This window comes from Pyrus communis, chromosome 2 (genome assembly GCF_963583255.1).
Source record: "Pyrus communis chromosome 2, drPyrComm1.1, whole genome shotgun sequence".
NCBI lineage: Eukaryota > Viridiplantae > Streptophyta > Magnoliopsida > Rosales > Rosaceae > Pyrus > Pyrus communis.
Genome location: NC_084804.1, coordinates 2,483,839 through 2,505,393, shown reverse-complemented (window position 1 = coordinate 2,505,393; position 21,555 = coordinate 2,483,839). Strand labels below are relative to the sequence as shown.

The following is a 21,555-nucleotide window of genomic DNA, read 5'->3' as shown; positions in this document are numbered from 1 at the left end:
AAAAAAAAAGGCAAACAGAAAGATCAAGCCCCGTTGAAGAACCTTTATTTTCTACTGCGATGACTTCACAAGATTAGTGGTTAATTGGATATGTTGAGTTCTTTTGTTTCCACTATATTTAAACTTACAATTCCATGACGGTAGCATAATTTCCATTGAGCCCAATCAAACAAAACTAGTAATTGCAAGATAAGTTCTTTCAAACTCACCAACAGGTACTACGGAAAATTAGGTACCAAGGCATGAGAATGATATTTAAAGGGTGTATTTTGCATTCGAGGTTTTGTATTCAATACTCGTAATTTCTTGAGACGTAGGGCCTTGTTTTACATAAGAAATATTTGAAGGGTTTACCCCTCTTGATGTGTTAACTAACATTTTTTTTATTCTCTATTTCGGCTATGGTCTTCAACTACATGTAGCCCAGCAATATATAGTTGGTATAGTACTAAGAGCAAAAATCTTTTTGAGCCCTACACAGATCCATATAGGATTTTCTTGGTTAATTATCAGCATTACTGACTTTACTATAGTTATACTCGAGCAGTTGGGAGAGGATCGCCGAGGAGAAAAGACGTGAATAAAGCCAGTGAGTTGCTTGGTTTGAAGCAGGGAACTGCATGCCCAGCTCCTCTAAATGTTGCAAATGTAAGACCTTCATATTCTTGAAACCATCCACTCACCTGCAATATATGTCACAATCCCAGTTTAATTTGGTAAAGTTTAATTAATAGCGAAAGAAAAAAGTTAAAATATCGTCATAGTTTTAAATTTTAATTATTTATGCCAACTTCAATTATTAAGGCTATCTAATTAATTAACTAATTACCTGCTTCTCGTGGTACCAAGGCCTCCATGCCTTAGTAATAGGCAATCCTAGAGCACTTAAGCTGTATCTTGTGGAAAGCACTGGAACTCTTCCATCTGTGTCTCCGCTGAGCCATCCGAAAAAGAAAAACATGAGCCAGGTTTTATAGTTTTCGTCATATGTTATCTAATGAAAGATGTTAAGGCAGGGAACATCTACCTGTACACCCATATTCTAAGTCCTGCTGCAATGAGTTTCTTGTATATAGGAAGAACGGAAGGCTTCGAATATGCCCAGTCCTCAAATATTTTTTCGCTGCAACCAAAATAGTTGAAGAACATGTTCTCAGCAAGTTGGTATTTCTTGAATATACACACCTTAGAGATAAATAACCTTGGAAAACATGCTAAAATGAATTATAACTACTACTTTCAGAAAACAATGAGAGGGAGGCAACGGTAATCACTTGCAGATGGTCCAGTTCTTGAGCCGGACACCATCACTAACATGGAGGGCCTTTTGCACATCTGGTCTGTTATAAAAGGTTTTTGAATATCCATCGAGACATGGATCGTAGCCACCCATAATCCTTGGCATCTGATAAGAACAAATCATGAACTTTAACTAAATGTGCCTAAAACATATGTTGAACCAAAAATTCGTAAGCATGTTCTAGTGAAACAAGTTGATATGTGTATCGCTGTATAATTAAGGACATAATATATCTGTATATCGCTGTCCTGATTTATAAAATAAATTTAATAAATGTTTACTGATCACCATCGTAGATGTGCGTTTCATCATGACCTGCATCGAACCATCAGTTGAGCTTGCCGTATCACCAATGCAGACCGAGGTGTAAAGGCTGTAAATATCTATCTCCTTGTACTGTTTTAGCACTTCATCCACAGCTAGAGTACAATCCTTGTTACTCCAAGTATCATTTCTGTCGAAATCACAGCTTTCGCGTATTATCTTGTGAGTTTCGTCTGATATCACAGCATGACTCCAAGCATAATCTACCAGACCTCTCCAGTCATCAGCATCAGATGTTTCAGGATTACCCAACTGTACATCAAACACGAGAAATTTAAATAACTTAATTTTTTTTTTAATTTGATATCTAAACGGAGCCGGATCCTTTTTATTGTTTCCCAAATGACCATACCAGGATACCCTTGAGATCAATATGAAGGGAAGGATCATTGTTCTTGTCATATATGAGCTCGGCGAGCTCTGGAACATACTTTCCTGTTAACCAAAAAAGAAAAAGAGAGAAGAATGAGGGTATACAAAGGAAGTTCAGTTGCAGCACATGATCAAAAGGGTGAGGGACTGAGAGTGACATACCTGCATAACTCTCCCCAGAAATGTAGAAGGTCCTTGTTCTGTATGTTGGGAACTTGAGATACCACTTATGCAAGAAGTTATACGCATCATTCGCTGAATTAAATAATCCAAGGAACAAAATAAAAACAAATCAGAAAACCAGATTAAAATCTTCTAATATTCATTAGACTCATATTAGGTCAAAATTTATAAATTCGTACGTTTGGAAATTAAATATAAACCGTAATACTTGTTTATTATTGCAAGTATAGTAATACCGTTTGCTAGGGAAATACATAGCAAACAACTTCTGAAGTAATTAACTGACCTGTAAACTCATCGCCGAGATTATCATAGTCACTAGTTGTATTAGAATATGAAAAGCCAACCCCAACTGGAGATTCCAAGAATAACATATTGGCCTCTGCGTCATACGCATGCAAATTTTAGGGGGCACAGTTATAGAAAAGCAAATGAGATGTTTAAGCGTAAAACATATTATAGAATCTTAGGTAAAATCATTGATATATCCCCTTCTTTCTATTTCTCCCATCATATGACTAGGTCACTTAATGAGAGAGATAGAACGAGAAGATATAAAACCAGTTGGATGGTAAAATTCTCCATAAAGTAAGGCAGAACCTTGGAAGCAACCAATGATTTTTCTCCTTAACTGTTTTCAGTCACATGATAAGAGAGACTGAAAAAGAGAGATAAACAACTAATTGCATAGCAGAGTTTTAGGCGCAACCATGCCTTGATATATAATCTTCTTTTTGTTTCTTGTAACGTGTTGTTTGATAATGAAATTAATTTGAAAGTACCGAATACCTTTATTCCATGAGTAGTTATTAGATTTAATTCCACTTCCATCAGTGTCCACTATGAATGGACCAATCTCTTGGGTTGCTCCATATCCCACAGAAGAGCACCCAGGACCTGAAACATAAAGAATCTTGTCACCTCAGCATATAACATATGAAGCAAAAAGTTGTAGATGGGGATTGTGAATCATTGAAAACTCTTTGGATGAGTTAGAAAGGACAAAGGGATGACCTCCACTAAAGCAAGTACAATAGGAGTTAACCACCCGATAATCTAATACAAATTTTATGTAATTGTTTATTAACACAAAATTAGAATGTTTAATATATATAGCATGAGGAACTGTCTAAAGATTAGGAAACATGAAGATATCAAGGAACCTGTACTTTGCTTCCTCCTCCACACATGCAAGATTATGTATTTGGAATATAGATAATTGCATATATACTTAGTCAAAAGATAGATATATATATATATATATATGTAGCATGGAATATATCTATAACGCTAAAAACATAATTGCAAGTTGATCGATTAATAATTTCCCCTGATATAAGATGATTAGGTTTAAAATCCTGAAACAAGTTGATCATGTATAAAAATTTTCCTCAGGCGTAATCAAATTAATTAAGTGGTTTCAGTCAGATATCACCATGATTAAGGCACTGATCATATATAATAGACAGTTTTGACAGTGCTCACCTCCATTAAGCCACAACACAAGAGGCTTTCCGTCTGGGTTGGAGGCAGCCTCATAAAACCAGTAAAAAAGAGCCCTCCCATTTGTTTCGTTCACGGTCACATAGCCAGCGTAGTGCTTGAAGTCTGCAGCAGGCTGGCCGGGCAAGTTGGTCACAAGGTCCTGAGTCCCCAATGAGTTGTTGTTCAGTTTCTCAGTACTAGCCCTTTTCGTTCTACCCGAAACAGGCTCCACAAACAGCAGTGCAACGAGAGCCAAAACAAAGAAAGCCGTCGCTTTTGATACAATATTCATATTGTACTGTTGTATATATGGAAGTACAAAACACAAACTATAGCTTAGCAAGAGAGTCAGAGACAGCTACCATAAAACAAAGATGAAACATAAGCAAATCCAGATGTTTCTATTTATAATAAACCATTCGAGGATGATAACAAAATTGAAAGGAAAAAAAAAAGAGAAAAGAAAAAGAAAGTAGATTTGGAAGACTAGTCTTACGTGGCAATGTAATTATTTTTATTTCGTTGACGAATTTGGCGTTGGCATCTGACGTGGGTTAATTAGGTAAGCTCATGGTACTAGGGTATTCATGCAGGAGAAAGTGTGATAAGTGGTACGTCCATTCTCGTGTGTGGGTTGGTGATGACTGATGAACAATCTAAAGGGTGCGTTTGTTTGACATCGTTAAAAGTTAGTTTGGTATTACTGTGTTTTGAAAAAAAAAAAAAAAAAAACTATTTTTATTGTGCTGTGAGAATAAGCTTATTTTTGCTGCTTCACGTTTTTAGCTTTTTTTCACTCAAAATTATAAAAATAAGTTGTTTCTAAGTGTTTACCGAACAACTTTTTGAGTTCAACTTTTTTATGTCTATTTTTTATAAAAGCACCTCAGTACCAAACCAGTAATAAGTCTCACTTGGATTGGATTGGATTAAAAGCTAGTGAAGTTCCATGTTTGTTATTGGAAGGGACTACTTGTAATGGGCTTAGCTACTCCGACTACCGACTTCGCTAAACGGTCTTAGCTAGTCCTCCCGCAAACCATGGGACTGCTAAGACCACGTCTCTCGCGTCCTCGTCCTCTTTCTCGCGTCCTTTATCTCCGACTGACAACTCATATCACGTCCTCGTCATCTTCAGCTCATCAATTTGCAGAGATGGCCAACTCGATCATCAGCCACGGCAGCTGCAAAACAAAAACCAAATTGCAGCTGCAGAGAGCTCCGACTGTGGTGAAACCCCCCGAGGAAGATCCTGCTCTGGCCGCATTCGATTTACCTTCAAGCTCGCCCAGGCCGACGCCGGCCAGGAGGTTTTCTTCTCTATCCTCTCTCAATTTCCAGTCCGTGTTTTCTCTGCTGATTTGGGTCAGGATATGATTGTGTTTATTCGATCTTCAGTTTGGTGGTTGGATGCTTTTTGCTCAATGTTTTGGATCGAGTAATTGAACTGAGTACTAATCAAATTCATATCAGCCCACTTTGCACGTTCAATTGGGATACTGATTTCCACCATTGTTTTGTTGAGAGAGAGAGAGCTTTAGAGGGTTTTGAGATTTGGAGGGGTTGTGATTAATTCTTCTGAAACTAGAATGATCCATGAGCTGGGCACTTGGAAAAGGCAACAGCCATGGCAGGCAGTCGGTGAGATGAGGAATGTGGTTGGGAATTGTTTTTTATTTTTTAAGGTGAATTAGAAAATGACAACAAATTTGGGTAAATTTTATCAACTGATACAATTTTTGATGGCGTGGTATTCAACATTATTTTGGAACACAAAGCTGTAAAACCCAGCTTTGAAAAACCAGTTTTTTCATATCTGTTTTACTCAAAAGTTTATCAAACACTATAATACTGTTTTTTTTTTTTTTTTTTTTCAAAAGCACTTTTACAAAAAAAATTACCAAATACTCTGCTACTTTATTTCACAGCCGTTTATTCTCATAGCACAGCAAAAACAATTTTTTTCTTCAAAGCATAGCAATACCAAACCAGACCTAAGTCAGTCTAGCTTAGACTATTCTAAATCAATCCAGCTCAGTTTCTAAAGCTAGTCTAGTTCAAAATAGTTCGGTGCAACAAATGCACCTTAAGTAAATGAGTTCAAAACAATACACATATTTGATTCCGAAGCCTAATACGACAATTTCAAACGTAGATGCGACGAATTTACTTGAGTGATGTTGTGTGGTCACGTAATTAATAGATAAATTCAGACATTCAACTCAAAACTAATAACCAATACAGTGAATAACTAAAGAAGGTAAAAATAATAAATATACAAGGCATGTTATTAATTTATATTCTCATGAATCTCAACAATAAATCTTTATCGGTTTTTTATTGGATGACTTGACAAGTAATTAACTTTTGACTAGTCATCTTGGATTTGCATATATCATGTAATAATTGAAATTTGTTTGGCAAATAACTTTACATTGTGGAAGGATTCAGCTCTTCCACGGCAACTAGCACGACGAGTCCAAGAACACAAGGAAAGAACTACCCAGTAAATTAAAGGTCAATACATTTTTAGCATTTTCTTATCCGCGAAGAATCAAATTAGGTATTGCAGTTAATGGTATATTTCTAATATAAAATTATCAATCTATAGGATTAGAGCGGATATAGAGGGAGATCAATCAGCAGCAGGGCTGGCCCTGAAGGTGACCCAAGTAGACGCCTGCCTAGGGCCCCCACTTCGGAAGGGCCTCCAAAAAATATTTATATCATGTAATTAACATATAAATACAAAAAAAGGTAAGAAATATCATATTTCATTTGTTAGTGCAGTGGAAATGTTGACTTCATTTTTCTTTGGGTTGTTGAGTTCGAAACATGAAGTTGCTTTTCAGTCACTTAATTTTTCTTGTTTTTCAAATTTACTGTCAATACATCTGTCCAAATGCATATAAAGTTATAAAACTCAAGTCTCTTTGCAATCGTTTTTCTTTCAACTTCTCATTTTCTCAATTTCTATCGAATGTTCAAACAAACTTCCCATTCTCTCCATTTCTATTGAATGTTTAAACCAACTATCATATGGTCTTAAAGATTATACTTTAAGGTAATCAAAACTTTGAATTTATATTTTTCTTTTCAGTAACTTTTTATTCAATGGATTATTTTAATATTCAATTCGATAGTGTGATGTTGATTTTAGAAGAAACAAAACACAAGAGAAACAATTGGCGTTGAATTTATTATACTCGTCAATCAAGTTTTATTGTTATTTACTCTCTTAATTATCAAGTTTTATTGTTCTTCACTGTGACATCCCACATCACCCAGGGGAGTGATCCTTATATGTATATTCTCATCCCTACCTAGCACGAGGCCTTTTGGGAGCTCACTGGCTTCGGGTTCCGTAGGAACTCCGAAATTAAGCGAGTAGCGCACGAGAGCACTCCCAGGATGGGTGACCCATCGGGAAGTTCTCGTGTGAGTTCCCAGAAACAAAACCGTGAGGGCGTGGTCGGGGCCCAAAGCGGACAATATCGTGCTACGGTGGTGGAGCGGGCCCCGGAATTGATCCCCCCCCGGGCCGGGATGTGACATTCACTCTCAATCTTAAACTCTTGACTACAAATATTTAGTACATTTGTGTCCAAAAACGTGAATCATGTAATGTTTAAATAATGTTTGTATATTTATCTTCTTTTGATATTAATTTTTAATGATATTTGATTTGAAAATAGAACTTTTTATGTATTGAGCAAATTCTTTTTTATACAAATCAATATACAAAAAACTGGAGGTCAAAGAATTTTAAGGCCCCATTTCAAAGGCTCGCCTAGGACCCCCAAATTCTCAGGGCCGGCCCTGATCAGCTGTACTATGAAAAACCAGTGGTATTAGGCTTAGCAAGCATTACGTGGAAAACCAGTTATTACAACAGGATGGGACTGGCACTAGAGTCCCATAGTAAGTACTAACTAAACCTAGGGAATCATTATCCTTAACTAAAGGTACATCGTTGTGACGCCGAAGCGACTGTTACAGAGTCTAATACCGATAATCGCCACATGTTCATGTTCATGATTGAATAAGGATAAACCAGGTCGACAGCGCTGGTGGTGATCTCTTGGTGCATATATGATATATATCTGATAGATCATGGATCATGTTCTTGCCAGTCAATGATTATATCACAAAGTGGAAAAGCCATTGTGGTATATATTCCAAATTGGTGGTGTTCTCTGAAGTAAAATAGAAAAGGGTAAACAACTGCTCTCAAGAATATCATCATCACAAAGTAGAAAGACGGAGCTTTGTGGCGAACCTTGTGCGTAATGACTCGTGAATCTGGGGAAGGCAAAGTGGCGAAAAGGAATGAAAGAAACAACCAATTAAGCAAGTGGGGTTGAACAATGACTTGATTCCAACTTTATCAGTTGAAAATTGAGATGGAAATCATCTCTTAAATATTCAATTTGCAATCTAATTTTATCTTTAATTTGTTAAATCCTTGTGTAAAACATCTATACTTCAGAACAAACCTTAGTGGCTAATTTTCATGTTCACTCAGTAGGACTCGAGATGTTTCAGGAAGTTTATCTTTACTACAAATCCGATATTATGACAGAAGATTAGTAGTGAAAAGTGTAAACACAAATCTATTTAAAAGCAATATTATTCTCAGTCCCAGCGGTGCGTCATCTCTTTCGGCACCAGAAAATACATCTCTGGCAAAGGATTTGCCACATGCATCTAATCCCGGCTTAATGTGTACTGGCCAATAGATCTCCACCTATTTCTTTAGGAAACTATTTTCCTCATCTCACTTTTTGTGTTTTTCATTGCCACTGAGCTGAAGTTTAATCAATGCAAATAGAGGAAAGTGCAAATCTATGTTATGCATGCTCATTAGGATTAAACTAATCACCAGTCAACTTGATACTCAAGTAATCAGAACACGTAATATTTATGCCCGCGTTCGCTGTATATATGCATTCAGTGCTCAGACTTCATCATCAGTTTTGCTACCAACCATATTCACAATGAAGAAACACCTTTTTCCCAAAATCAGAAACTCCACATACTTTACGTGTAGATTTCATTTTACCATTCGTGATCAGCACCGAGTCACCAAATGCTGAAAGGTTCAAGCTTGCTGTGTATTTTTTTTGTCTTTCCATAAACCTGTTAGGTACGTAGCAAGTGATATGCATCAGTAATCTGATCAAAGTTGAGATAAAGCGCACTGATTAGCGATAACCAGCTACAGGTTTGAAATCAACTTTACAAATTAAAAAATTCCGTGTCAAATTTAACCCACTACGATCTGCAAGTGATATAGAGGATGTTTTGCACTAGAAAAACCTGCACGACATATACTTTTATATTATATAGAATTGAGAAGACAACACAATTCCCATTACTGTCGTTGTTGTCAACGTAAGATAAACATTTAGTCTCAAGTTTTCTAGATCCCTCCATGGTGAACCAGCCAGACACTTCCATTATAAACTAGTAACTAGATAATGCGAACAGGATCACTAGATTTGTTTCTACTTGGAAGACTTGGATAATGCAAACCGGCCTAGGCTATTAGTGCCGTGGAAACCACTTATCGCCGCCCTTACACTCTGAATCTGCAGGGACTATTGGTTTTAAGATATAGCAACATGTACTATTGCTTATAATTTCTCCCTTCTCTTTTTGACGTAAATTTCCTGACAATTAAACAAGACTTTTCATATGCGCATATGTCTGATGCATCAAACACTAAATAATAAACAAAATAACAAGTGCTTGGGCCAATAATCTGCCACTAGCAGGAGGACATTTATAATCTTCTATTTATTGCCTCATGTTAATTACCTGCTTTTGGAGAGGAACCATCTAATTAATTTCATTGGTTGGAAGAAGAAAAAGCAACGCCATTTGGTTTACGTGTTAACACATTGCGAATCTTTCTTACCAAAAAAACGATGTCACCAAGCAATTAAAATCTTTTAAGGGGACTACCCGCATCATTTTCATCCAGAAGCAGCTAACATACATTTTGAAGGGAGGAAAGGGGGGTACATTAGAAGTCGTAATTATGTAATACTGAATATTTTATATCTTAATCATATAGTATAACATATATATGGTTGAACCAGAAGAAAATCGCGCGCTTAATCCACTCATCCAATTAGTGTTGCTCCTATACTTCGTTCCACACTACAAAAAGCTAGCTTACATTGGGAGACTTTTAGTGTTCTTTTTAGAGGGTAATATAACTGTGCATAAAGTTCTTCATTGGACCAGATTATGAATTATGATAGGCTTTCCATCCGAGCGCATGTCGTCCTTGCTTACTTAACGCTTTTTCTAGAACACGTACTCGAACCTATAGAGTTACATAAAAAGAACAAGATCTTCCATTACTTTTTCCAGTTGGTTGGTGTGAGAGTTATCTACTGCAAGATTTTATAAGAGATGATGATCATGTTGCCCTGCAATCAAGTTGCATCCAATTTACTGAAACGTTAACTGATAATTAGATGAACAAAAAATGCAGCTGTCCTGTGCATTGATGGATTATATACACAGCACTATGTTACTTTCATCTTACTTGTATTCATGCAGTTATACTTCACATCTGCATCAGTGTAAGAAGAAAATCTTCCCTAGACAGAAAGGTAACGCTGATTTTGGCACACTCCTCTTGTGAATCCTTTAGATTGTAGCTTTTCCACGAGAGGGAAGTGATTTTCGCATTTCTTTTTCTCCTATGCAGCCCTTTTTTTTCTAGCCTTAAAATTGAATAAACTAAAGGAAAATCAATGCATAAAAACAAGAAACTAAGAGCGCGAAAATCACTACCGTTTTAATAATTTTACTGGACTACAGGAGAAGTGTCAAAGTTCTCTTGGAAGACCATGGTTCCACTTTTTAGAGGCAAAACAAATCTGATTAAGCCGCCTAACATTCCGACCATTAGTCAAATCACTTGGATAACCCAGAAATATTAGGTAAAAATCAATAACCGAAAATGTGGAATCTGCAGGAGACTTGTTCCACGTTATATCATCGGTAATATCTTAACTTTTTCGCATTTTAAAAGCTTCCTCAGTGCCCTTAGTGGAACCACTATTATCATAGACTGCCTCCAATAACTATGAACTGTGCTGCCTTTTGTCTTTCTTCTTCCCTTTTGCCTGTTCCAGTTTGACCCCACTACTTGTCTTTTCTAATTTTTGTTTTCACGATAATGATTACTTTACATTGTTCAATATAATCATTCGGGCTCCCTGTCACTCTTACACGAATTCAACCAACATGAATTATTCATTAAGATAAATATCATTCGGTTACAGTATCATATATATGCCGGAGAAGCCGACCCATGAAAAACTAAGTTATTAGTTCCTAGCTGTAACGATTGGTATTAATTTGGTATTAATGCAAGGAGTATGTCTCGGGTGTAGGTGTGGAGAGATTTTTCAGTATGATCTCTACACAGGGGGTGATCCACCACGTGCAATATACAAATGATGAGATATATATGTTAAAAAGTTAATAACTTAAAAAATAAAATTTTTCACCACTTTTATTAAAACACGTAATACATCATTTGTGTATTCATTACAATTAAAAATTTATCGGTGTGAGATGACACAAAAACCTTGGTCTTCCAAAAGGGTGTGTCTTGGGTGTCGGGGACAAACGTTTTGTAGTTTGTAGTTACTGATTTCTAGATTTACACAACTTGGAATTCTCCACGAAAACTAAAAGAAGACTACAAATTAAACTAAAAATTTAGCGTCTATGAAAATTGGATGTGTAAATCTATGATAGTGACACATTATCAAAATTAAACTAAAAGTTGAAGATAATATGATTACCCTATTATCAAAATATAAAAAAATATACAAAAAAGAGTCGAGATTACTCGCGCAATTTTCGAAAAAAGGAAAGTAGAATTAAAAATGAAAAAAAAAATAAACATCCTTGAGTCACAAACCTGCTGAACCCAGTCGAACACAACTCGAGCAAATCAACATCAGGCCAACTTAAAAAAAAAAATGGAAAAGTCATATCCTTCTCTCTCATCACCCAGTCGTCGGCTTCTCTTGAAGCAAAGCAGAGGAGCAAAAGCACTTCCAACAATGGAGGTGCAAGGAATCCTCACCACCACCACCCCAACCCGACTCCCCCACTACTGGGGCACCACACCAGAGCAAGACTACTACAATCTCCAGGGCATCAAATCCTCCAAATCCTTCTACACCTCCCCCAGAGGCCTCAAGCTCCTCACCCGCCAATGGATCCCCCTCCGTCGTCCACGTGGCATCATCTTCATGGTCCACGGCTACGGCAACGACATCAGCTCGAACTTCCAAGCCACCCCGATCTTCCTCGCCCAAAACGGCTTCGCCTGCTTCGCTCTTGAGTCTCGACCTCGAGGGTCACGGCGGCTCCGACGGCCTCCGCGCCTTCGTCCCCGACGTTGGCCTCGTGGTCAACGACTGCCTATCGTTCTTCAATTTGGTCAAACAGCAGGACCCCCAATTTCATGGACTCCGCCGTTTTTTACACGGCGAGTCCATGGGCGGCGGGGCGGTTTGCCCCCCGTGTGCAAAATCTCTGATAAAGTAAAACCCAGGTGGCCATTCCGCAGATACTGACGTTCGTGGCGGGATACCTGCCGAAATTGGCGATAGTCCCCACCGCCGACCTGATGCGGAAGTCAGTGAAGGTGGCGGAGAAGAAGATCGTGGCGAATGTGAATCCGACGAGATACCGGAGAAAGCCGAGGCTGGTGGCGGTGGTGGAACTGCTGAGAGTGACGCAGTACGTGAGCGAGAGTGTGGGACGTCAGCCTTCCGTTTATTGTGTTGCACGGCAGCGCGGATGTTGGGAGTGGGGACGGACCCGGAGGTGAGCAGGGCGTTGTATGCGGCGGCGAAGAGCGAGGATAAGACGTTGAAGATTTATGAGGGGATAACGCATGCCTTACACTTTGGGGAGAGTGATGAGAATGCGGACGTTGTGAGGGGAGATATTTTGGGTTGGTTGAATCACCGGTGCGGCGGCGGCGAAGGAGATGAATGACGTGAAATTCTTGCATTAATGCCTAATTGTTACACGTTGAGAGTTCGATTCACTCGATTCCCCGCCCTTTCGAACTTACGTATCTCTAGAACCTACATTTCACACCGAAGCCATTCACTTGTAAACGAGATCTCCAGGTCGCAGATTCGGCTCACTCAAACGGCGAGTTCTTGTCACATTGTATCAAAAAACAAAAAAAAACCGAAACCTGGTCAGGGTCATCTCATCTCGAATTGTCACGAATCAACAGGGCAGCAACAAATCATAAAAAATAAAAAAACAGATCAACAACACGGGTCTCCAAAGTTCTAAGCATCACCACCAAATCAGTACTATACAGAGTGATCACGAAACCTAACTTTTGTATAAATCATAACGAAGCAGAGAAACTAACAGAAGATGAACCAAGGGAAATACCCTCTACGCTTTACAAATCGGCGAGAAACGAATCTTCCCAGCTTTAATTGCTTTAGACTACCTACTATTCCACATCCTATACAATATGATGGGCAACGACGAGGACGGGTAAAGAATAGAAATCGTTAGATGAATTTTGTGGGGAAAAGAATTGATCATGTGATTCTATACAGACTATTAACATAATCTTCTAGTTGATAGCCCCATACGCTGCTACTTTTAAGATCTATTGTCAGATAGTCTTCGAGTATCAATCCTGCTGCTGCCAATGCCAAAAAACAAAACAAACCTATCGACATACCTTTTTGTGTTAGCAAAACCAAAATCTCCTCGACCTATGAAGTTCTCTCTAATCACATCATAAACAGGTACTTAAGATCCTCTACCGTCAGGCGAGTCTGTCCACCACCTGTTTTATCCTCTCCAAACGCAGACGCAACCATCTCTCTCTTCTTTTGCTGTGGAAATCAACCACGTGTATCAAAGCATCAGAATAGCAGTACAGGAGAGTACACAAATTAAATTATCAGTCTAATAACGAAGTATGTCAAAAAATGGCCCTACAGTATTTTGAAGTGCAAACTTGAACTGAAGCAATGAATTTTTTTAATCATATTCAATCCTATTTTGTTGTGATCAAGAAAATTAAACTACAAACAAGAAGAAAAATTACAGAAGAAATCAAGGACAGTACCTGAAGGGCTAAAATACGGTCTTCGACAGTATCTCTAACGGTCAAACGCAAAACTGTAACAGGACGAGTCTGCCCAATCCGATGAGCTCTATCAATTGCTTGATCTTCTGTGGTAGGATTCCACCAGAGGTCCAAAAGAAGAACATGACAAGCTGCAACCATGTTTAGACCAAGACTAGCTGCTTTCAAAGACATTATCATGACTGTCACCTACAAGAAACAGGGTCAAACTTCAGAACCATCGCTGCCAAATGAAAATACCAACTGAAAGATTATTTTGAAGATTATATCAAAGATGCAAGATTTCCTATTATTTCCGCAAACCTCTGGAAGGGTGTTAAAATCCTTGACAGCTTTATCCCTAGCTGTTACTGACATTGTTCCATCGAGTCTTCTGTACTCAATGGAAGATGTTTTAAGACAATCTTCAAGCAAGTCCAGCATCCTCGTCCACTGTGAAAAGACTATTGCTTTTTCTCTAACTACCTTCTTCGAGTTTTGAGGATTAGTCACCAAATCCAAGTTCTGTCTCTTAGGAACGTCCTCAGGTGGTTCAACCACACAAATATCGGAAGACTTGGCATTTCTATCAACTGTGTCTTCTATGCAACTACTATTTCCAGAAATACAACCCTGTGGTTTACACATTGCACAGAGAACCTCAAGGGCAGCCTTAATCTTGGAAGAGTTGTACGAGCGATCCTCATAGAAAGTCTCTACAGCATCAAAAACTTCAGAACCAATACTTTCTGGATTAGTCTGGTCAGAAAGAGAACTGTTCAAAGTGGCTTTTGAAAACACTGAAGAAGCATGGAGTCGAACTTTGCAATTTGTGTTTGGGCACTGGTTGTCATCGCCAGTTAGATGTTCATTAATGCATTGGCTACAGAAGACATGACCACATTCGGAAACAACAGCATCTTCAGGCGGATCCTAAGAAAATAAAAACTGGGGTGTCAGCCGGACAGTTCCCCTAAGGAATGGTCTAATGTTTTGTATAATTTATTCAAATATTGACTTTTTTTACCATTCCTAGCTTATTCTATTAAAAAGATTCCTAACTGTACTCACCACAAAAAATACAATAAAGATTTTGTAAAAGAAACATCAGGTATAATTATACAAAATTTTCACCTCAATGGCATTTATAAAGATACGAGAGTAGTATCAGATTTAAAATGCTCCGCATGGAAGATCCTTTAAAAAAGAAAAAGTATGCTCCACAAGAAAGTATATCACAATAACACAGTGAGGCTATACCAACTACGCATATTAATTTGGAAAATCAGAAAACGCCATCCAACCATTTTAAAATACGAATATGAAAAAAAAATTAAAAATAAAAATAAAAAAAACAAATGTTCAAAGTATACACTTACATTGCAGATGCTGCATATTGCCAAAGAAGCTTCTAAACAATTCAGAAGGGATTGTTGTTTATCACGAGGAAGTTTCTTTGCCTTCTCAACTGAAGATCTCCATAAAGAATTTGAATCATACCGTCTAACAAGAAGAGGGTGATCACAAGCTTGTCGAAGACGCAAAAGCATCAACAAAATGTTAACATAATTTTGTTTAACAGTTCCAGCTGCTGCATATTCCTGACGTGAAGAATACATATTTTAGAAAATGACCAAAAGGAATTAAACATGGATACCTCATGCTCTGAACAAGAATAGAAAAGAAAAAGAAGCCAAAAGCCTCCTTTCAAGAGGAAAAAAGGGCATGTCAGAAAAATAAGAAAGCAAAACTGATATCAACACCAAAATTAGCTTTGCACTAAACCATACTTCAAACTGAGCACGTGAATCAGCTTCTAGCCTCGAGTAGAAATCCCGTTCTTCCTTCGAAAACTCCACCCTTTTCAATTCTATAGATTTAGGTGGTAAAGTAATAATAGGTTCTCCGTCAAGAAGTGTGCCTACAGCAAGAAATTACCATTACATGGAGACAATCAGTACTGATTAAAATGGAAGTCGACTATAAGAATTTCAGTGGAAAGAAAATAATGAAACTTGGTTTCAATTTAAAAGCAAGTTCTGAAAGGAAATGCCTTGTGAATTCACTTCCGACCACATAACTTAAGATTAATAAATCGTAATATATACCAGAAAATAAGAATGACTTGTAAGAGATAGTTCACTCATGGCTAAAATCAACACATACCCAATGAATTTTCCAAAGGCACCAAAAAAACTAGCAAAGTAATATTATCAACCTAAGATTATTTTTATTCAAGGAGAAACAACCAATGAACGGATATAATATATTTGGTCCCACCTTTAGTGCGGCGTAACATAATTGTCTTCAGAACAGCTTGAAGTTTTCTGTACCCTTTTGTTGGATTCCTATTGATTGGGACCTTAATTGTAGAGCAAAATGACTTGTATACAGCATAAGGGTCATATTTTAGAAATCTGAAGTAGCTATAAAGGTCATCAATTGCATTCTGGATAGGAGTCCCTGATAAGCACCACCTACGTTTCGCGCGAAGACCCCAACAGGCCCTAGCTACTTGAGTTCTGTGATTCTTAATACTCTGAGCCTCATCCAGGACAACCCTAAACCATGCAACCTTAGCAAGAGGGCGAGCAACAGAATCGAGCACAGCACTGTCTAATCCTTTTTTACCTTTTGAGCCTTTATTTGCAGAATTTTGGGGGTATTTTCTTTTCTTACTGTAATGTGGACCATCGTACTCATCTCGCTTTCCTTTCTCCTCATCATCATCATCAACAAGAGGCTGCTTAGGAACCTCCATGCTGACAATTGAATATGTTGTGAGAACAACATCATGCTTAGCCAGCTCCAAAGGATCCCTTGTCCGGTTACATCCATGGTAAACTAGCACCGAGAGATTAGCTTTTTCAGTTACTTTGTTCTGCAGCTCCTCAGCCCATTGCCGGAGGACACTTGTGGGACAAACAACAAGCGTTCCAGCAGCTGGCCTTCCCTTTGCTTGTATCAAAGGTTTTATGCTCTCATTTGGAGTTCCATTTGAACTAACTTCATGGGCATCAGCATGTTGCTTCTTTCCACCAATCTCAAAAGGCATATCATCATCATTGTCCAAATCCAGAGTTTCCAGCTTGTGCACTTTTACATCTTGACAAGCTCCAGATGAAGGCCTTTCCTTAAGTATAAGTGCAATTGTCGATATTGTCTTTCCCAATCCCTGAAAAATGAAAATCAAATATACACAAGAATATTAGACACAAGTACTTGAAAGATGGAAGTGGTGATAGCTAATCAATACTGAATCATATAGACCTGATCATCGGCAAGAATTCCTCCAGAACAGTGCAAACTTGCTGTCTCTTTCTGAACCATCCATGACAATGCAATTCTCTGCCCAAGACATGAATTAAACTTAGATGGACCCTTTTCAGTGCATTCACCACAGACACACATATAGAACCAGACTAGGCACAGTGCGAAGGAAAGGAAAAAAAACCAAACTAATAACTATTTCAAATAACAAGATGCGTATGACTTTTAAAAAAAATCCTAAACATTAAAATGGCATGCCAAAACACTTAACTGGCAGCTGAAATAATCCAACTTCTAATTTAAGCTAGAATATTTTGATTCTATAACAAGAACCATATCATAAACCTCCACAAACTATTTAAAAGAACATGTGAAACTGGAAACTTTCTTTCTTGTCTATTTAAATACAATAGAATAACCCTTTTCTTTACCTAGAAACAAGGCAATAAACATGTATCCACATTTATTTTAGTTGACATCACCATACCAGAAAATAGATACTTATCAAATTCCCAGTAGTCCCCACATTTGCCTTTTTACAGGTTGTTCAGACTATACTTATCTAGAATTAAAGTCAAGAGGGGGTAGAATTCAAAACCTGGTGCCGTAACAGAGGAACTGCTAAAAGTCCATCCGGTGGAATAGCTTCTGACTTGGGCTGTGAAAGGTCCTGCACACAAAATTTATCTCAGCAAGGTTTCAGATCTCAACTTTCAGTGATGGACATGAGTACTTTCAATTTTTCTCACTAAAACAGAGAACCAAAACTATATACAGGACACAATGTGGGAACATGATAGAATTTTGAAAAGTATTACAAAAACTTGCCATCAAAATATAAATTCTGATGACCCATTTTATAATATAAAAGCTACTTGATCAGTCAACAATTTGACACAGAAAAAGTGATCCATCTATACAAAAGCAACTTAATAAATCAACAATTTGACATAAAAAAGGTGATCCATCTAATAATATAGCCACTTGCTAAATCAAATATTGGATGCAAAAAAGAGTGATTCAGCTTAGGCTACATTTACCAGAAAAATAAAACAAAGCAAATGTCTGATTCAATTAAAAGGGCCACAAGACCGACGAACTGATAGGCATTGTGGGAAGCATGAGATTTAGGGAATGACAATATCATGCTCGTTCAGGGGGTAAATGGCAGCTAAACAACAAAAACAAAAATAATGCAAAAGGAATTTTTCAGGATTTCTGGATAACCACTGTGAGGAAATAAAATTCCAAACTAAGAGCTAACCTGCAATGCTGCTCTCAAAATCAATTGTTCATCTCGTGTCTTGAATCTCATGCCTCCCACTCCTGAGTAATGACCACTCGGCGTCAATTGTTGAGAATTAACAACAGTATTTCCAAGTGCTGGAGACTGATACACGGGCGCAGCGTAACTAGTATTGCTAACCACTGAAGAGCGATTTGAGGGTGCAGGATGACTGTTATCTTCAATAATACATACATCAACGTCATCCTCTGCAGGGGATTTGTCAGAGAAGTTACTATGAATTGATTCAGGGCTGACTTTCGAAAAAAGCATGCTCTTAGAATGAGTTACTTTGTCCTTCAAGTAACCCTGATTCTCAAATGAAGTGAATGGCTGAGCACCTGGACAATAGGCATTTGAATTCACAGATTGACCATCAACAGGGGATGTGGAACTTCCATTCCTAAAATCTTGAGAGTGACAAGCTCTCTTACATGCAGCAATCATGACTTCATCATCATCCACTGAGTTACCAAGATTCTGAGTTGATAAACCAAAACCAGACTGCTTTGAGTCTTTGTCAAAAAAGTGATCATCAGCACTATAAGACTGTCTACTGACAGCTTCATCCATGCCTCGAAAAGATTGACGCATAACGCTACTTGGTGCAACAAACTCATCAATCTTTTCACTTTTCAAACCATTCGTTTCCTTTTTGCTTGACATGTATGTATAGGTCGAACACAAAGGCTCAACTGATGCCTTGTTGTCAGCAGGAAAAGAGTCAGCATCGAAAGAAGAATTTCCACTGATTGCTGACATACAATTACCATATCCAAAATTCCACTGGTTCCCATTTAAAACATCAATCATTGAAGGCTCAAAAGAAGATTTACCAGTTATCCCCTCCTGGCCATTTAAATTCATCTTGGTAGTTGAGCATGAACTATCAGTTGGAAACTCCCCTGATTCATCCTTCACATTAGCCATCATTTCTTCATTACTCGGAAAATAATACCTAGTCGGACTATGATCCATTAAGGCATCAGTGAAATATGGATTATCTAAGCTCCTGCCACACATAGCAGTATAAGGGTCGCTGAAAACATTAGAATTTTGACAGAGGGTAGAGGAAATTTCCATAGAAGTGCAGGAATTATTTTCAGATAGCCCTAAGGTTTCCTTGGTATTTTGCCCCAAATTGAAATAGGTTCTGGAATTTAAGTCCATGTTCTCAATACCAAGGCATTGTGAAGCATCTGCAATCAACCATCACAAGACATAAATTAGTCCTTCCACCTCAAAATTTAAAAACAATACAAAACATATATGCAATGATCTACATCAAAACTTCAAAAGCCCAGAAAAAACGCAATTCATTAGTCCAGTTTATAAACAAGTTGAAATATTAACTTACATTCAGATTCAGCTTTCCCTGGCACATCAACTTCCCCCTGCAGGACATTCAGATCTCTGTGGTCCAAAATGTGATTAACATGGCCTTCAGAAAAACTAGATGCCGTGCTACATGGCTGTGAAACTGCAACCCTCTCTGTAAAGCAAGTCTCGTTGGCTGGAATCAAGGAAATCCAGTCTTTAAGACTTGCAGAGTACGTATGCCCAGGAGAACCAGTGTGTGATGATGGTTGCATTTCTTTGTAATCAAAATTCATGTCATGGTTCCCTTCATAATCAAAAGAGCCATCTTGACCCCCTGCCCCAGAATGAGAAGCTTCCAATCTGTATGGGGGATTCCATGAGCCTGGACCCATTAAATTGGTTTCTATAGGCGGTTCTTCTTTTACTGCTTGAGATCCTAAACCACCACCAGAGAAACAAGTATTCAGATGTAGTCAAATGTAGTTGTTTGTAATATAGATGTTCCAGAATACCACAAATTCTAGAAGATAACGATATCCTACTACAAAACTGAGCTGAGAAAACTATGCCATATATGGGAGAAACAATAAAACGTTAAAATAAAAAATAAAAAAGAAGCTATAAAGTCAAAACAAAATACTTACCGCTTAGGAGCTGAGCATCGGAAACAGCTTCAGCATCCAATCGATTTTCCAATGACAAATTCTCTGGACAACTCTGCTGTCAATATTCGAAAGTTCAGCATTAGGCTAGAGACCATAATTAATTGAGCAAAACGTTGAACATGAAAAAGGAAGACATCTGTAATTCTTATCGAAACTCCGCGTTAACAAAAAGTGCTCAACGAAAAGCTCCAAGGTCTAGTTAATTAAATGTATCAACAAACAAGAACAAGAAGGGAATGTGAGAATTTATCTACAACAACAAAACGACACGTCAATATGCTCATAAACCCCTCTGGTGCTTCCCCTTAGTAAACCCATTTCTACTAGTAATTTACAATGACAAAATCTTCAAAATTTGATCGTTCTTATCCACTACACCATGATTTTTTCAGTAATAACCAGCTGAGATTAAGTGTTTCCACTAGAATTGCATGCAAAATCCTTCACCATGCACAAACACATGCACGTACAGACTACAAGCTCAATCTTAAGTCGCACCCAACGGAACCAAATGCCCATTTCCACAGGCATTCCAAAACCCACACCAGACCGCCATATCTTTCACAGCGCAGCCAAATCGCAAAAAAAAAAATTCAAAGCTCCCAACAAATTGCAAACAAGTTCAATCCTTTTCCGATACAGTACTAATACCGAAAAATTACCGTGGGTTCTTCATCGAGAAGGCGATAGAGCGTGTCGACATCTATGCACATCTCGTCGCCGTCGTCGTCGAATTCTTCTCCTGCAAATCCATCGGCGGCCGGTAACTCGTTCCAATTCGAGCAGTCCTCCGCCTTCAACATACTGTGCAACCCTAACCCTAACCCTAGCCTGTCCGCACTTCAACGCAAAATCCCTAACCAGAAGCAGTCAAATTATACTCGGAATTCCGAACGAAAACCTGGATCCGAGCAATTGCAATCGCATTCCCAACGAAACCGCCGGGAAATTCCCAAGAAATCGACCGCGGAGAGAGAGGGGGAGAGAGAGAGAGATGGCAGCGTTTGGATCGTTGTCGATGTGAAGGCGTCTGAGAAAGTTCGCGACGCGACTTTTGATTTATTTAACTATTTATTTTGCTTCATGTCGACAAAGTCTCGCGCGGATCGTGAAGAATGCGGTCGCGCAGGTTTAGATTGGGTTTTGGGGACTTTAGGGGTGCGCAGTTTAAGGACTCGTTCCCCTTTTTTTTCTTTTT

The 21,555-nt window shown here is 38.2% G+C and overlaps 2 protein-coding genes and 1 pseudogene across 3 annotated transcripts; 1 reads left to right on the top strand and 2 right to left on the bottom strand.

The window, feature by feature from the left end:
- Positions 1-249: 249 nt before the first annotated feature.
- LOC137725648 (serine carboxypeptidase-like 31) lies at positions 250-4,040 on the bottom strand. The gene is made up of 10 exons (XM_068464406.1): positions 3,665-4,040; positions 2,969-3,076; positions 2,466-2,561; positions 2,159-2,251; positions 1,977-2,059; positions 1,589-1,876; positions 1,275-1,405; positions 1,028-1,123; positions 830-935; positions 250-683 (listed from the first exon to the last, which is right to left on the bottom strand). Exons 1-10 carry the CDS (start codon positions 3,954-3,956, stop codon positions 534-536), a joined length of 1,443 nt encoding a protein of 480 aa, XP_068320507.1. The 5' UTR covers positions 3,957-4,040; the 3' UTR covers positions 250-533.
- A 7,219-nt stretch (positions 4,041-11,259) lies between these two features.
- On the top strand, positions 11,260-12,917 carry LOC137724490 (caffeoylshikimate esterase-like; annotated as a pseudogene).
- A 336-nt stretch (positions 12,918-13,253) lies between these two features.
- Positions 13,254-21,554, bottom strand: LOC137724489 (helicase-like transcription factor CHR28). Of its 2 annotated transcripts, none has more exons than XM_068463230.1 (12): positions 21,020-21,554; positions 20,337-20,409; positions 19,730-20,128; positions 18,352-19,571; positions 17,686-17,757; positions 17,088-17,165; positions 16,098-16,992; positions 15,608-15,738; positions 15,197-15,418; positions 14,142-14,750; positions 13,818-14,027; positions 13,254-13,581 (listed from the first exon to the last, which is right to left on the bottom strand). In XM_068463230.1, exons 1-12 carry the CDS (start codon positions 21,158-21,160, stop codon positions 13,477-13,479), a joined length of 4,155 nt encoding a protein of 1,384 aa, XP_068319331.1. In that variant the 5' UTR covers positions 21,161-21,554; the 3' UTR covers positions 13,254-13,476. The 2 variants fall into 2 exon arrangements, with proteins under 2 accessions (XP_068319331.1, XP_068319330.1); XM_068463229.1 differs by having other exon boundaries at positions 20,337-20,412; positions 21,020-21,553.
- Position 21,555: the final 1 nt, after the last annotated feature.